This window comes from Sparassis crispa (genome assembly GCF_003851025.1).
Source record: "Sparassis crispa DNA, contig_000008F, whole genome shotgun sequence".
Classification (NCBI taxonomy): Eukaryota; Fungi; Basidiomycota; class Agaricomycetes; order Polyporales; family Sparassidaceae; genus Sparassis; species Sparassis crispa.
This window is the reverse complement of record NW_020939755.1, coordinates 1718220-1733535: the sequence shown is the minus strand read 5'-3', so window position 1 is coordinate 1733535 and position 15316 is coordinate 1718220. Positions and strand designations below refer to the sequence as shown.

Sequence of the window (15316 nt, the reverse complement as noted above, 5' to 3'; positions counted from 1 at the left end):
TGACATACTTGATGCCATAGAGGTCCAACACCTGCCGATCTGTGAGTAAGACATGAAAATGGGGGATTAGGTACTCACCGCCCCAATCAACAGCAAGTGGCTGGGGAAGTTGATGTATACGACAATCTTGTCGGGGCTCCCGGCGACCGGATGAAACTCCACATGGTCGGGGTGGTTCTCAAGCCCAGGGCCAGTGACCGCCAGTGGTGCAGCACCGTCGGTCTCGAGATGGTGCTGCAGGACCCTTGCAGGTGAGCACTGCAGCCGTCGTGGATGGCCACATGCTGACTGGAACACAGGAAAGTGCCAGATGTGCTCAAACGAGCAGCTCGATGGGAACTTCGATGCACGACTGTCCCTCATAGCTGTGCTCACCAATCTCATCCCCCAATGGGAGGCCGAGATCAAGTGGTATCTGCTGAAGCATGACTTCGACGTTGTGCTGTACCTAAACAAGCTCAAGTCGCGGGAGAACTGGTGGCAGGAAGTGTACACGAAGTCGCTGCACGATCCCAGCCACAGAATTCTGCTGGCGTCGGTTATGGTGAGTACAATTTTCTGGTCAGTTGGGCTTTCATTCGACATGGACACAGGTGCTGCAGGACGATGCCAAGGTGACTCTGACGATCAATACACCGCAGTGGGATGTGCTGGTGCAGCACTTCAGCTTCGCCACCCACGGTGCCTTGACCTTGCTCGCGATGAAATGGGGAGTTTTCATCCTCGACGAAGGGCACGAAATCCAGACGCTCAACTGGACCTACATCGCGGCACGGTTCCTGATGGAGATTTGTGCGATGAGGATCGTGCTGATGGCGACTCCGATTATGATGCACCCGACGGTGAGTGCTCGGATAGGCAGTACCCGCTCTCAGCTGCTGACAAGATTACAGGACCTGTGGAACATGGGCCGTCTCTTGAAGCTTGTGGCCTTCGCAATCGAGAACGATGACAACACGTTGCTGATGGAGCAAGAGATTCGGGCAGCGGCACGATGGGATCGCAAAGTGCTGAAGGTGTCGGGGGAAGATACCCACATCCTCAACATCGTCCATGGCAAGGGGAAGGCGGCCGCGATGATCAACAACAGCGAAAAATGGGAGAAGGTTGTCCAGTGGATCGAGGTGATCCGCCATGGCTTCCAGGGCGCCGTCATCTGCCGGACGCAGGCGTCGGTCGACAATGAGGGGCAACCCATTTCCGGGCTGCCCCCGTATATCCATCTCCCTCTTGTCGTTGATCTGCACCAGTACGAGCTGGACAACCTCGACGATATCGCGAAGCAGATGATCGAGGATGGGGTGGTGGTGAAGCAGGCGAAGTACACGTTGGGGAAGGTGAGCATTTTCCTTCTCTTCGCATCGGGTATTGTGCGCGGCCGTCTCGGATGGCCGCCCTGTGCACGCCTCCTCCAGCTTGTGGGAAGGCGCCACTGCTCCAGGCTTGGCAGCTGTGGATTTCCATGTGCGCTGTGGCCGTCTGCGACGGCCGCGCAGGGAGGGAGCGCTCCTTGTGCGAGGTTACACTTTTGGACTCGGTGCACACAGTGGCCGTCCACGATGGCTGTGCAGGATGCCACACCCTTTTGCATGGATTGACCAAATTTTTGGTGTTCCATACACGCGCGGCCGTCGACGACGGCTGTGCAAGACCATCGTGTCACGATGCCACACCCTTTTGCATGGATTGACCAAATTTTTGGTGTTCCATACACGTGCGGCCGTCGACGACGGCTGTGCAAGACCATCGTGTCACGATGCTAATAAAATTTTCTTTCAGTTGTTCTACCTCAACATCCGCCGTGCGCTCACCCATCCGGGGTGCAACCACGAGTTCGAGTACGAACTCCCCAAGACCTTGGAGGACTGGCGCAACAAGCCCTCCAAAAAGCTGGAGATGTTGGTTGAGGTCCTGCAGCACCATCTCGAGACCGACGGCGCTGCACCGCTGGCGGTCACTGGCCCTGGGCTTGAGAACCACCCCGACTACGTGGAGTTTCATCCGGTCGCCGGGAGCCCCGACAAGATTGTCGTATACATCAACTTCCCCAGCCACTTGCTGTTGATTGGGGCGGTGAGTACCTAATCCCCCATTTTCATGTCTTACTCACAGATCGGCAGGTGTTGGACCTCTATGGCATCAAGTATGTCATGTACGATGGTGACATCACTCTCATGCAGAGGCAAGTCAGCCTGAAGGAGTTCAAGGCAGCGGATCGAGACAGACCGCGCGTCATGATCATGTCGGGTGTTGGGCTGGCAGGCATGAACATCGTGTGCGCCAACCATCTGATTGTCGTGGTACATCGTTGCGTCATTCACATTGCTTATTTAACTAATGGACGCGCATCAGGATACTCTGTGGTCGGCACAGGAGGACGAGCAGCTTATCGGTAGGGTTCATCGGCCCCCGCAGGCAAAGCCGGTCCTCGTCTACAGGATTATTGCGGTGAAGATGCCAGACGTCTTCCTGAACAACATCGCATTCAACAAGGCGGTGATGCACCAAGGCTTCATCAGGGTGAGTACGGTGATCAGTAAGTGACTTGATTTCAATATGAATTGTGGCTAACCCTCCCGCAGAAAAGGTCTTTGCTGTGGGCAGCGACGATGACGCCGGGTCCGGAGATGATGACTCTGGGTCCGGAGACAATGACTCCGATGAGGACACCGAGGATCCGTCGGAACCCGACGAGGATGGCTCATCGAAGGCACCCAAGCCGAAGCCCAAGGCACCCAAGCCGAAGCCCAAGGCACCCAAGCCGAAGCCCAAGGCACCCAAGCCGAAGCCCAAGGCACCCAAGCCGAAGCCCAAGGCACCCAAGCCGAAGCCCAAGGCACCCAAGCCGAAGCCCAAGGCACCCAAGCCGAAGCCCAAGGCACCCAAGCCGAAGCCCAAGGCACCCAAGCCGAAGCCCAAGGCACCCAAGCCGAAGCCCAAGGTGCAGCCGAAGCCCAGGGTGCAGCCGAAGCCCAGGGCGCCGCTGAAGACCAAGGTGCTGAAGACTAAGCCCAAGCCTCAGCAAAAGCAGGCGAACGTCCACAACTCTGACATGGAGGTGCTGGAGGATCTGCCCTAAGGGAAGTGCAAGCCATGGAAGAAGGCACAAGCAGCGAAGAGCTCAGCGGTCATTCCCAGCTCTTCAGAGGAAGAGGACGATGAACCAACCCCTGGCACTTCTGGAGCAGCCCCTGTCCCCTCGAAGACTCCCAAGGTGACGTACCAGAACAGGCGCAAGGCTGCTCAGCCAACCGCGACTGAGGAGATGGTCCATGCGGGCACGAAGCGTAAGGACCGCAAGAGCATGGAAGAGGAGGTACCCAAGCCGGTGGCAAAGAGATCGGCTCAGCCGGAGGAAGCGTCCACCACGGAGGCTCCTATGAACATCGACAATACTCTCACCGCACCATCTCCTCCGCCTCCCACTTCCCCTTCGTTGAATTCCCTCGAGCTCGGCCACAACGTCAACCTGTCTGAGACCCCGGACCTCTCGCAGCGGGACTCCATTCAGCCACCTTCCGAACTCAGTAAGTCTCATCGCTCACTTCATTCATTATCTCATTCCTTATAGGTTCACTGGCGGATGAAGACTCCATCAAAGAATTCAACGAGCCGCCGGTGCCGGCGCCTGAGCCTCCCCGACGCGTCACTCGAGGGAGTACGCGGAGAACCTCAGCCGAAGTCGTGAAGCAGGCTCGCAAAAACGAGCAGCCCACAACCTTCGACCAATTGCCTAAGGATAAGAAAAGGGGCAAGCTGCATAAAGGCGGGAAGTGAGAAGGGTCGTGCACATCTTCGGTTTTTGTCGTCCTGCCTTGTTGTCTCCTCTCGTCGCACCGCATGTATTTTTTGACAACAGTGTTATGAATTTTACGAATATGATGACTATTATATGCAGTGCCCGGCTGAAATTGAGATACAATTGCACGAACCATAACCAGAATTATTGCTCAAGTTTCTACGGCATTCAATCAGCACCCTACCCATCCTTAAAGCATTGCAACGACCTGATACTATATGCTGCTTCAGAAGTAAGAGATTCCCAACTCTTTCCGTAGAAAAATAGTTACATTGCATTTGAGCTACTGCCCACACCAGCTTTGGCCGTCGCGGACGGCCACGCGTGTCCTGCCAACCAACTGGTCACTGATCAATGCGATGGGCCCAGAGCTATGGCCGTCACTGATGGCTGCGCGGGTGCTCAGCTAGCTGTTCCAGCGCAGCGAGGGGGCGCCGCCAAAGGCTACACCACCAGTGGCTGTCGTGGACGGCCACCTGCATCCACCAGGTGAACGTTCTGTGCCGCATGACTCAGCCACTCAATCGCACGGAGCACAGCCCCCCCGCGGCCGTCGGCAATGGCCAGTCTCCTCCGGTAGTGCACAGTAGCCGGAAAAGCCAACATCCGCCATGCTAAAAGTTTTGATGATCGGCATCACCATCACCATGAAACTAGTTTTTCATTCACTAGCCGGAAGCCACCTGCATATAAACAGGTCGAGGAATGCTCCCATCCCACATCGCCAAAATGCCTCCTTATCCCGACGAGCTGCTCCCAACCTCGCAGAGAACTTTAGATCAATTTGTCAACCGTGCCAAAGCAATCTTGGAAGATGAAGACAATGAATACAGAGTCCAGAACTTTGTAACATTCATGTTGGCTGGTCGAGAATATGTCAACCACTCAGAATGGCACGTGTTCGTCAATGCTCGCCAGGGCTTTGCTGCCCCCCCATCGGATAAATACACCATTCGTCGAGACTATGATTCCCTGTTGGGTATTTCCCGATCATTACCCTACATATCACAGCTGGCGGCGTTTCCAATCCCCTCATTCAGAGAAACACTCACCACCAGTGTTCACATGGCTGTGAAGATACAGACCACGGAGGTGAGTGGTTTTGGTCGCAGTCTGCACTATGCTAATCCAGATCATAGGGTCAATGTTCCGTTCAGCTACACAAGATCCCTAACATATTATTTGGGAAGCTGGCCAATCACACTCAGACCAGATTGTTTTTCCCACGGCTCTACGTATCTGGTGGTCTAGGACGCGTACCCCAGCCAGCCCTTAAAAACTTATACAATAAGGTCATTCGTCCCACGATCAATGAAATCCTGCCAGCCAATGTCTCTCATTGGCCTGTCAGCTACGAGCAAGCTTTTTCGCAGGCTCAGGATAGGCAAGGACAGCTGCATCACCACTCTGTGGATGTGCCTGGACACTACATTCAGGAGTTTGGAAGGGAGGTTATCCGAAGATGCGATCAGGATCGGGATCTCAAGGGCGCCTTTTTCGTCCATGAATGTCGTGGAACAAAGGATGCCACCATGCACAATGGAACATTCCGATTTGACCGGGAGGAGTCTTTGAATGATCTTCTCAGAGATTATGACGCCGAGAATATGGAGTTAGGTGAGTGGTATGTCGATGTGGCCCTGGAAGTCCATTGTCCTGGCCATGTGTTACAGTGGCTGGAGGATGGTCATTGGAATGTCCTGGAGGAGCTCTTTCCAAACTCATCCGTGGCCAGGATTGATCAAATGGCACGCAGCCGGGCCCTTCAGGTGGATCAAGTCGCGCAGCTCACCGATCTCGCTGGGTTTCGCATGGAATGTCCAACTATGGGCCGGGCAGACAGCATCATTTATGCTCAGATCTACACTACGGACAAATCCCCGACATATCAATTGCATCGAGGCGCTTTCAGTGCCAAGAGTGCTCGGGACCTGTACCCCGCCAAAATTGACCGACTTCGGGCGGATTATACCAAACTTGGCGAGGTGTTTGGCAAATGCAGTGGGTATGGAGAGTATGAAGCCCAGGATGGAAATGTGCGTGCCGAGGTTCGCGTGCGAGCCACCCGCGTTTTGGAAGTTAGGTTAGGGGGTCTACTTTGTATCCCGGGCTGGGCGAGTCGATCGACGGGCGTCTGATCTCTTCCTGGGCGTTAGCCTTCAATTGAGAACGTTAACGTTGTGCGTCCGCATGGGGCATGTCCTGTGGCTACGGCGGGGATGGTGCCATCGGGCGTGACTCTGGTTCCAAGTACTGGTGCTCTCCCAAAGGCAGTGCAGCTGCTCTGCTTGTGCCTTCGTGCCTCACCGGGGTATCCGCGTCTGACTGGTCTGGGTGTGTTATGTGCCACGGACTCCAGGTGGGTCTGCATACAGGATTTCGACTACCCAACGCGCTCGAATTCGCTTTCTGACTTTGTCGGGATCCTCCCGATCTCCGACCGCTCGGAGGGGGGCAGGATGCCGCGACAGCGAGCAGCGGCGTCCAGCCTATTTCCGCTGTGGCGCGCCAGGTCAATTGGGTTGCGTTCGACGCAGACGTCTCGTCACACAGAGTGCGCCGAAGCGCTCACCTGCACGACGTCTCCTCGGCCCCCCTTGACAGGACAGGATCCAACGGCGCTTCTCGATACAGTCCCGGTCATCTATGTAACAACGGGCCCGCAGCCTGTGCTCACTGTGCCTGCCGCGTGGCTTGCGCAGAATCAAGTACTTACTCGAAGATCTGCCCGGACGCATGACCGTCCCGTCCTTCTGCACCTCCAGATCTCCGAGTCGGGCAACGGTCACGGTCCTTCTTCAATTGCCGTGCCACCAGGCGGAGAGAATTCTCGAGTTACGACTCGACGAGTCTACAGTCTGAAGAGGAGGCGCAGGGCCTCGTATCCTGGCCATCCGTCATCGATTCATTCTGCACCAGGTGGTAAGTAGGATACGCCCATAAGACGCATGACGTCGAGAGATCCAAACCCTCCTCGGTGCGCATGCCCCGCAGCAGACGTGCACAGAAGCTGCTCTCTATCCCTCTGTATCTGTCCTGGTGATTTCGACCAATGATAAGACGTCTTCTCGTCGACGTCCCCTAGCTGCGCTGAGTCGTGTGTGGAACCATGCGGCGTCTCGACGTCTTCAAGATCGGGAAACTCGTTCCCGGCGAGCTAAAATCCGAGGCAACAAATTTACCGCAGGACGCGTCCGGCGACCGACCACGACGAATCCGCGCGCGCGCGCGATAATAATAAGCTGAAAATAACGAGGTTCCAAAGCGTGTATCATAAACATTAGCTATAGCCAAAAATCGGCACGGTACAGAACGATACCTATAATAAAAACCAGCCCGCCCCCCAGTGCACAATCCAAAGGCCAACGCGCACACCACCAGGCGCCTCACTCCCACCCCCAAGTCGACACACCACACCGCCGCCGCCGCTCACCCCCCCTCGAGCATCCCCACCGCCCTCTCCACATCCCCATCCACCGTCGTCTCCCACGCCCACTCCCAATTCCGTCGCACCCGCTTCGCCGCCTCCGCCAGCCCGCCCGCGAGCCCGGGGACGTTCAGCGTGAACAGCAGCCCGTTCTCGCGCGAACCCCGCGCGACGCGCTGCGCGCACGGCCGCCGCACCGCGTCGTACGCCGCCAGCGCGCGCGGCAGCGTCTGCGCGCGCGTGCCCGCGTGGCCCAGCAGCGCCGCGAGGACGTACGCGTCCTGCGCGCGACGTCAGTCGAACGCGGGGAGAGTGTGAGGTGGGGGGACGCACCTCGATGGCTTGCCCGGCGCCCGAGCCTTGGTACGGCATCATCGCGTGCGCCTGCGTCTGCGTGTCAGCGGAAGGGATGCGCGGGCTGAGCGGATGTGGCGTGCGCGCTCACCGCATCTCCGAGGAGCGCCACGCGCCCCGAGACGAACGACGGCAGCGGCGCGGTAGTGTGCACCGCCCACCGGCTCGGCCGTTCCACGAGCTGCAGCACCGTCAGTCCCGGCGTCCCACGAAAAAAAGGGCGCAGCCAGCGCACCTGCAGGAGCGCCCGCATCTCGGGCTCGAGCTGCGGGAAGTCGTCGAGGAACTCGGCGCGGGGCACGTCCTCGACCCACGCGCCGTCCACCGTCGTGTCCTCGAGCTCGTACCGCGCGCGGAACGCGGCGAGGTTGATCAGCGTCCCGCGCGCGACGGGGTATATCGTGAATTGCTGCGGGGGAGACGTGAGACGGGGATACCAAGCACGCCGGGACGCTCCGCACCGTGTCCTGCCCAAAATACTAGGCGGGCGTGAGGATATGCGCAGGAACCGAGAGAGGCGGGAGAGACGCACGATCAACGACTCGCGGAGCACGCGGTGCCCCGGCAGACGCGCCTTGATGAGCTCCGTGGGGATCGTGGTGCGGTACGCGCAGGTCCCGCTCCACCGCGGCTCGGCTGCGCTAAGCAGCTGCGCCGCCTCTGCGTTGCTCTTGCCCTGCGCGAGCTCCCGCATGGCCGTCCGCCGCACGGCCGACTTGACGCCGTCCGCGCCGACGAGGACGTCCGCCGTGGCCGTGGTGCCGTCGGCGAAGTAGAGAATAAGCGGGGCGCCGGGGCGCGATGGCTGGTCGTACGATACCAGGCGCTTGCAGGTGTAGGTGCGCGTGCTGGGGGAGAGGTGGCGGAGGAGGACGGCCTGAAAGTCGGGGCGATGAAAGGGGATGAGGCCACCTGGGGTGCGGAATGTGTAGAAACTGAGGCCCTCTGGTTGGTCGCCCTTGCGGAAGGTGAATGCCGCCTCTGCAGTAGTGCAAAACAGACAAAGGCAGGTTAGTAGCTGATTGGATCCTGCTAGAACCCTCTGCATAGGTCAGACCAGACCACCCCCGAGATACATCAAGAGCTAGCGGCGACAACTGACAGGCAATAATACGTCACTGGCCAACTTATTGGTAATAAATCGTGTCCGATCCCCCACGGCCGAAACCAGAAACACTAAGGAGAAATGACCAACGGCGAAATGTCGAGAAGAACGAGCCAGCACAGTGGCACAACTACCCATGCGGTGTAGAACGCCATCAAGAACAGGACAGCAGTAGCCCCCACGCGGTAGACTAAGAGTCATTTGAGTGTAAAGGGAGGGAAGGGGGGGTTTAAGACTGCACGGATTGTAAATTCACCGCTGCATACGGCATGTTTCATCAATGGCGACGAAGAGGAGTCGGACGGCACGCCCGCCACGGCGGCTGGGCACCTGGTTCCAGCAGGCATATTCGACGGAGGGAGAAGATTCCGACAGGAACAATGACACTCACTCAGCTGTTCTTCGGGGGAGATGTCGGTGATCTTTGCGAGGTCGCGATGGAGGCCGAGGGCCTGCATGATCTTCCAGGTGCGGGGCCACATGCCGATGCCAGCACCGACCTCGGCGAACTCGCTGGCAGACTCGTAGACGTCGACGTGGATGTCGGGGTACCGAGCGAGAGCGACGGCGCAGGTGAGCCCGCCGACTCCGCCCCCGCTGGGCGACGCGTGCGCGTGAGTATCGGCATAAACAGGGTAGACGATGGCGACGCACCAGATGGCCACGGTGAATTTGGACTCTCCTGGTCCGCGCATTGTGAGGGGGGCTATGGAGGCATGTGAGCGGCCTGGAGAGCGGTTTTATGGTGGGAGAAGTGGCGGAGTATGGAGTAGACTACGTCGCGGGGGGTGGGTAAGAGGATATGATCTGTCAGATTGAATTCAAGCGTCAGTTGGAGAAGGCAGAAGGATGGGAGAGGCCGATCCGTTCGTGCGAGGGCATCACGAGAGATAATTGAATGCGGAAATGGCCGTGTCTGGAGGTGCGAGGGACACGGACTATCTCACCTCAATCAGTCTCCCGTACCCAGCCCTCACGCGCTCTGTCCCTTACAGACACCGTCCGTCTCGGCTGACCGCCTTCCTCCGCCACGACGAAGAATCGGCATCCCCCGTCTGATAACATCTCAGATCTCAGATGCACCCCGTCACCCACAACTCATTCGACGCTGGCCCGACGCCACCTCCCTTCAAGCCTCCACCGCCGAGCAGCGTCCCGTCGCGCGCGCATTCCGTTCCGAACTTCCCTGTCCGTTGCTGTCGCTGCCGCATCGCGATCCACGGCTTTATTTCCTCACTTGGTCAGTAACTCGGGATCCGCGCGAATCTTCCTCCCGTCAGAAGCGAGCCCAATCTACGCTCTACAAAATCATCCTGTCGTTCTCCAGCCCACACTCGGTGTCCTGAACATTGTTCGAATGAATCTCAGCGGTGGATTTAGCCTATTCAGAAATCCAGTTGACGCAGAAACTCCCCCTGCTTTTGGTAATTTCGTGATGGCTCTGAAAAAAGTCGAAGACGCTCACCTGTCAATGTTCGACAGCGGTCTCCTGGGTCCGCCGTCGAGCTCGGTGGGGGCGCACGCATTGGCCGGGTGCTAGCGTGGGCCGGTGTACCCCATGTCGTTCATCGGGTGACGCTCATTGCCTACCACGTCGAGTAGTGGTGTCCCATCGTTGTAAAGGTGAGCTGAAAAAACTTTGTATAAGTGGGCATCATGTCGTACAGAGTCAGAGAGATGGTACACACGTAAATTCGATGACCGGCCATTGCTCATCTTCTCCAATGACGACGCCGACGCGGTCCACCCTGTACGACACGGTGAGCAATGACGCGCGGTAGCCCGTGTCAGTGGTTGACGCCGTCGTTGGCGCCCATTGACATTTCTTTCATGGTATTTCCGTCTTCTCATTTTTCTCTTCAGCAGTTCCGGGGGGAAGGGGGTTTATTTTCCCGCGGGGGTTTTCTGAATAGACTCATCCCTCAGCGCTCACCGGTGGGTCTTTAGCGCTCTAGCGATCACCTGCAAGAAAGTTGCAAACACAAGCGCTGTATCCGCGCGCCGACCCAGAAGAGCGATGCCATCGCGAGCGCATCAGGGTGAACGCGATCGCGAACAATGCTGCATGCTTGACGTTGAGACTGGTGCAGAAATCACATATATCGGAGCGTCCCTCGCCATTGACTGTGCTGAATAGATGCTGTCGGAGTGTGTGGTGCGTTGGGGGGCGCCAGCACACTCACTTGACGGTGTTGAATATGACGGACTACATATTCACGCAATGCTTGACGCGTTGTTGAAGGGCTCGGAATGGTGCCGCTGACGACGGGGGGGTTGGCAGGTTTCGTAAAGACCTGTGTATCTTCTGTGGCTGTCTCTCCACTCTCCCCTGTCTCCCAATTCCCCAAGTCTCCGGGAGACTTGCGAGATTTTCCATTTCATGTACATTCTCGACTGGCGCTCCAGCGCTTGCCAACCGTAAGTCTGCCTTTTGTCCACCAGAAACAAGCCAAAACGCAAGGGGTGAAAACTACCCCTTGCGTTTTCGGATGCTCCCAGGACCCGACATATCCTCCAATCGTCCGATCCGATTATTGCGGGTGAAAGCGGCCCTCGGAAAAGCCCGAACACCACAGCCAAAATGTCCAAACGAACCGCGATGACCGTGCACGCAAAAGTGGCGATCGATACTGGGGCGCGATCGGCATTAATGCGGACGAAAGGAGGGGAGCGACGCCGCTAGCCACGAGAGGACCGCCGGGGGGTCTCTCATCGCTGGACTCCTTCGTGCTCATGTCTCGACGTCCACCGTCAACCGGCCAAAATCCGTTTCTGCGGTCAAATCGGGTCGAAAGCGGCCAAATCTTGGCGATTCTAGATCGGACAAGCTGATGGTATGTGCCGGGATCCGATGTGCTGTATGCTTCGAGAGTCATCGCGGATTTTGGGACGCTGACCAACAGTCTCATACACAGGCTCGCGAGGCGTACGATCTGAACGCTGTCCTGTAAAAACAAAACATTTCTCCTGGACAAGACAGATGAAAACCATCCATCGGCGATCGCGCAGGACACACCGCACAGCACCGCACATGTGCACGTGAACGCTACCGCTCGAGCCTCGTGCATGCGCCTCCGTTCTAAAATGCAGCACAACACCTCTTACGATTGCGTGCGAACTCTTGCCGAGCGCGATCGCCATCTATCGATGGAAGCCAAGTACTCACCCGCGTTGTCCCCCACCCTTCGTACACACCTCCTCCATCAGAACTCCAGTTGGCGTGAGAGCATGCTGTGGACCGCGTGGCGAGGAATGGCCCGCGCCCGACATTCGTGGTACCGTCCACGCACTCCCAGTATACTCATGCACCTTCAACACGCCTCGGCGCAGTAGCTTTGTTCCCCCAACGTTGGCTACGTCGAGAGACGTTTGGAACTCGAGTACGCACCATTTCCAAACCCCCTTCTTCCGTCGAGCGTGATAGAGGGCGCTACGCAGAGTCGGCCACGTCGCAGCGCCGGCATATTCTTGCACCCTGCATACGTCGTCGTACGGCCACAGACCCGTGCGCCAGTGTTCGCGTAATATTGGCCGACGTCACACCGACGTGCAGTCGAGGCGCCGGGCATGAGACGAGGAGCACCCGCACTCGGCAGGAATGCACCAGTCAGTCCGCCCACCAACACTGGACAGTGCTGACCACCCGTAAACTCCCGGCATACCCGTGCACCTTCAACACGCCCCGGCACAGCTGCGTTGTCCCCCTAAGGTTGCGTACGTCAAGAGGCATTCGGAATTCGGGTACGTACCATTTCCGCCTTTGCGTCGTCGAGCGTGATAAAGGGTGCTATGCGCAGCGTCATCCGTGCGCTCCCGATATATTTTCGCGTTCTGCATATGTCGAACTGCGGCAACAGACCCGCGCCGAGGTTCGCATAATATTGGCGGATGCTGACAGTCACCCGTACGACCTATCGACGTCGAGTCGGGGAGCCAGGCATGAGACAAGGAGCAACGGCACTCAGCAGGAACGCACCATCTCCAGTCCCCCGCGGCCACTGGATAGCGCTGGCCACGTAGCACCATCCACGCACTCAAGGAATACCTATGCACCTTCAACACGTCTCCGCACAGCAGCATTGATCCCCCCAACGTTGTGTACGTCAAGAGACGTTTGGAATTCGAGTACGTACCATTTCCACCCCCTTCTGTCGTCGAGCGTGATAAAGGGTATTACGCAGAGTCGGCCACGTCATAGCATCCATGCGCCCCCGGTGATTCTTGCATCTTGCATACGTCAAACAGGACCCACGCGCCAGGGTTCACATAATATTGGCGGACGTATTGGCGGACGCCAACAGGTCACCCGTACGACCTATCGACATGAAGTCAGGGACCGGGCATGAGACAAGGAGCACCGGTAATCGGCAGTAACGCACCATCTCCAGTCCCCCATGACCACTAAATAGTACTCTGACACGTAGCACTGTCCATGCACTCCCCGCATACCCATGCACCTTCAGCACGTCACGGCAGAGCAGACCCCTGCATTGACTTGGTTCACCCATAGCTGCGTACGTCAAGAGCCCACGTACACCCGCTTGACGTGTGCAAGCACAGTCATGTCGCGACGATGCGGGGACAGAAGGCTGGACTGCCAGCCTTCTCATGGCGCCTCTGCCGTCTTCCGTTCGCAGGCAAAACATTCGAAGCCCTGGTGGTTCATATTTCACCGCGGTCTGGCCAGGGGTTTCGTCGCCAATTCACCGACCGACCCAGAATTTATCAGAAGCGGATATGGACACACCACGCTCGTTCGCGCGCGCCGGATTTTGGCGCCTCGCGTTTTCCTAGTATATGGCATTGGACGTCGGATCCGATCCTGACCTCACGATCGCCAACGTGCAAGGCCTCGACGCCATCCACAATGCGCCCTGCTGCCAGCAAACCACCCTGCACTCACTAGATTTGTGACCCATAGAGGCTAGACATCCGAGCTCGACTCGCAGGAAAATGTCAACAGGACTGCAGCCGAAGCCGCCGTCAAAACGTTCGTGTACATGCGGCCTTTGCGTGGCCTGCGAAATAGCAGCGCCTGATGGGTGGTACACCTCGCTACCGGTGGATGAGGCGCAGCAGATCCCGAGCCCATCGGTGAGTTCATGTCCGCACACTAACCGCCCGGTCCGACGGGGACGGCGCTATCTTCGCACAGGATGGCACCGTGCAGCGCGTCCTGCGCGTGGAGATCAATGTTCTGTGTAGGCGGCGAAGCGACGGGGTGCGGACGACATGGGCATTTGAGTCCACCTACAATGTCATTGTTGCTACCGCGGGATCTCCGCCCGCGCTTTGCGCGGGATAGCATGTTTTTGACGCTTCAGAAAAAATCTAATACCATGAGGCAGCGTGTTGCCTCGGTACTCCCATCCGCTGACGCCTTGCGGACACGGCAGAACCAGGCGAAGGTTTTGGATCGAAGATGTGATAACGAGCATCCAGTTTTACATAGCGTTGCAGAGATATAGACCACACGCACGTAATCTTCTTGCGCTTCCCGAACTTTGTGTTCCCCAGAAGCGTCGGGGAGCACATGCTTGTATTCACCTGTAAGGCCGTAATCTTGAACTGTAATCGCATCGTCGTCACAACAGACGTAATGAAACCGACAAGAATTCTGTGCACTCGACGAAATTGACTGGTGCACCGTCAGTTGTACGCGAGCTTGAGATGGCCCCAGCCTTGGAGCACGAAGCCTCGGTCCTCCAAATCGGAGCCCGGTCAATGCACGCTGACCAGCGACCACGCGGGACACGACCGACGCAGGCGCATGGTCGCCCTCCTCCTCCGCTCTCCGCCGCCGACGAGAACGCGTTAGCCCCGGGTGGTGAGAGCGTCCGTCCAAACCGTGCCACCCTCCGCGAAGCCCTCCGTGAAAATCGGCGTCCTGCCGTGGTGCCGCGGCGGAAATGATCACAGGGTACCGCGATAAGCCCGAATCGCGGACGCACCCGCGCTTGAGACGTGACAAAGTGTACGCGCTGATTAGTACTGCGCCCGGTGCGGCGGGCCCTATTGAGTCGCGTCGGAGGCATGGAAGAAAAGATTCGGGAGGTAATAAGTTGTGTGTGTACAATCGGTTGTCGGATACAGAATGTGCGATACGACCTCATAGCATGGTGCACCGCGTGGGTCTGGGTAGCCCGCAGAGGTTTTTTTTAATCCCCTTGGGGCGCGCCGGGGTGTCGGCGGAGATGGGTGTCGATTGCAGGGAGAAGAGGGGAAGGCTTTTGGGGCCCCGACGACCGTCTCCAACTGGTGGCGGCTGAGGCGAGAGGCTGACAGCGAAGCAAGCGTACTTGGAGCCGTGAGGTGAAGTCTGCATGGGCGCGAGTCGTCGCTGTATACAAATTCACGGAGGGCCCGCCGCGCACGAACCTGCAGGCGTGTTTCTGTGGGATCCAGGGACACCGCAGCCGTCAATGATCAATTAGCAAGGGACAAGGTAGCAGCGCGAGGTTCGAGGACATGCACAGGCACTTCCTAGCCGCAGGGCTATGCTTCGTGGCGCCAAGAGGTCGATCTTGTACTCAATAATTACGCACCCAATATATTGCCGCTTCTATGAATGACATGAGTTTGGATAGATGAAGCATCTGTGTCCCTCACTTATTTCGCCTGATGAGACTTC

At 57.7% G+C, this 15316-nt stretch overlaps 4 protein-coding genes across 4 annotated transcripts; 3 read left to right on the top strand and 1 right to left on the bottom strand.

Moving 5' to 3' along the window:
• Nucleotides 1-310: 310 nt before the first annotated feature.
• Nucleotides 311-3079, top strand: SCP_0905910 (hypothetical protein; the record flags this gene model as incomplete). The annotated part of the gene is made up of 7 exons (XM_027761823.1): nt 311-544; nt 594-842; nt 894-1337; nt 1780-2073; nt 2121-2300; nt 2353-2536; nt 2583-3079. The coding sequence occupies 7 exons, from the start codon at nt 311-313 to the stop codon at nt 3077-3079; spliced, it is 2082 nt and encodes a 693-aa protein (XP_027617624.1).
• Nucleotides 3080-3093: 14 nt separating this feature from the next.
• SCP_0905900 (hypothetical protein) lies at nt 3094-3777 on the top strand (the record flags this gene model as incomplete). Its single annotated transcript, XM_027761822.1, has 3 exons — nt 3094-3127; nt 3189-3527; nt 3572-3777. The coding sequence occupies 3 exons, from the start codon at nt 3094-3096 to the stop codon at nt 3775-3777; spliced, it is 579 nt and encodes a 192-aa protein (XP_027617623.1).
• Nucleotides 3778-6704: 2927 nt separating this feature from the next.
• SCP_0905890 (6-methylsalicylic acid decarboxylase atA) lies at nt 6705-9380 on the bottom strand (the record flags this gene model as incomplete). The annotated part of the gene is made up of 9 exons (XM_027761821.1): nt 6705-6956; nt 7253-7507; nt 7560-7610; nt 7672-7761; nt 7816-7989; nt 8042-8059; nt 8113-8561; nt 9077-9282; nt 9340-9380. 9 exons carry the CDS (start codon nt 9378-9380, stop codon nt 6705-6707), a joined length of 1536 nt encoding a protein of 511 aa, XP_027617622.1.
• Nucleotides 9381-9762: 382 nt separating this feature from the next.
• Nucleotides 9763-10287, top strand: SCP_0905880 (hypothetical protein; the record flags this gene model as incomplete). The annotated part of the gene is made up of 3 exons (XM_027761820.1): nt 9763-9925; nt 10054-10109; nt 10168-10287. The coding sequence occupies 3 exons, from the start codon at nt 9763-9765 to the stop codon at nt 10285-10287; spliced, it is 339 nt and encodes a 112-aa protein (XP_027617621.1).
• Nucleotides 10288-15316: the final 5029 nt, after the last annotated feature.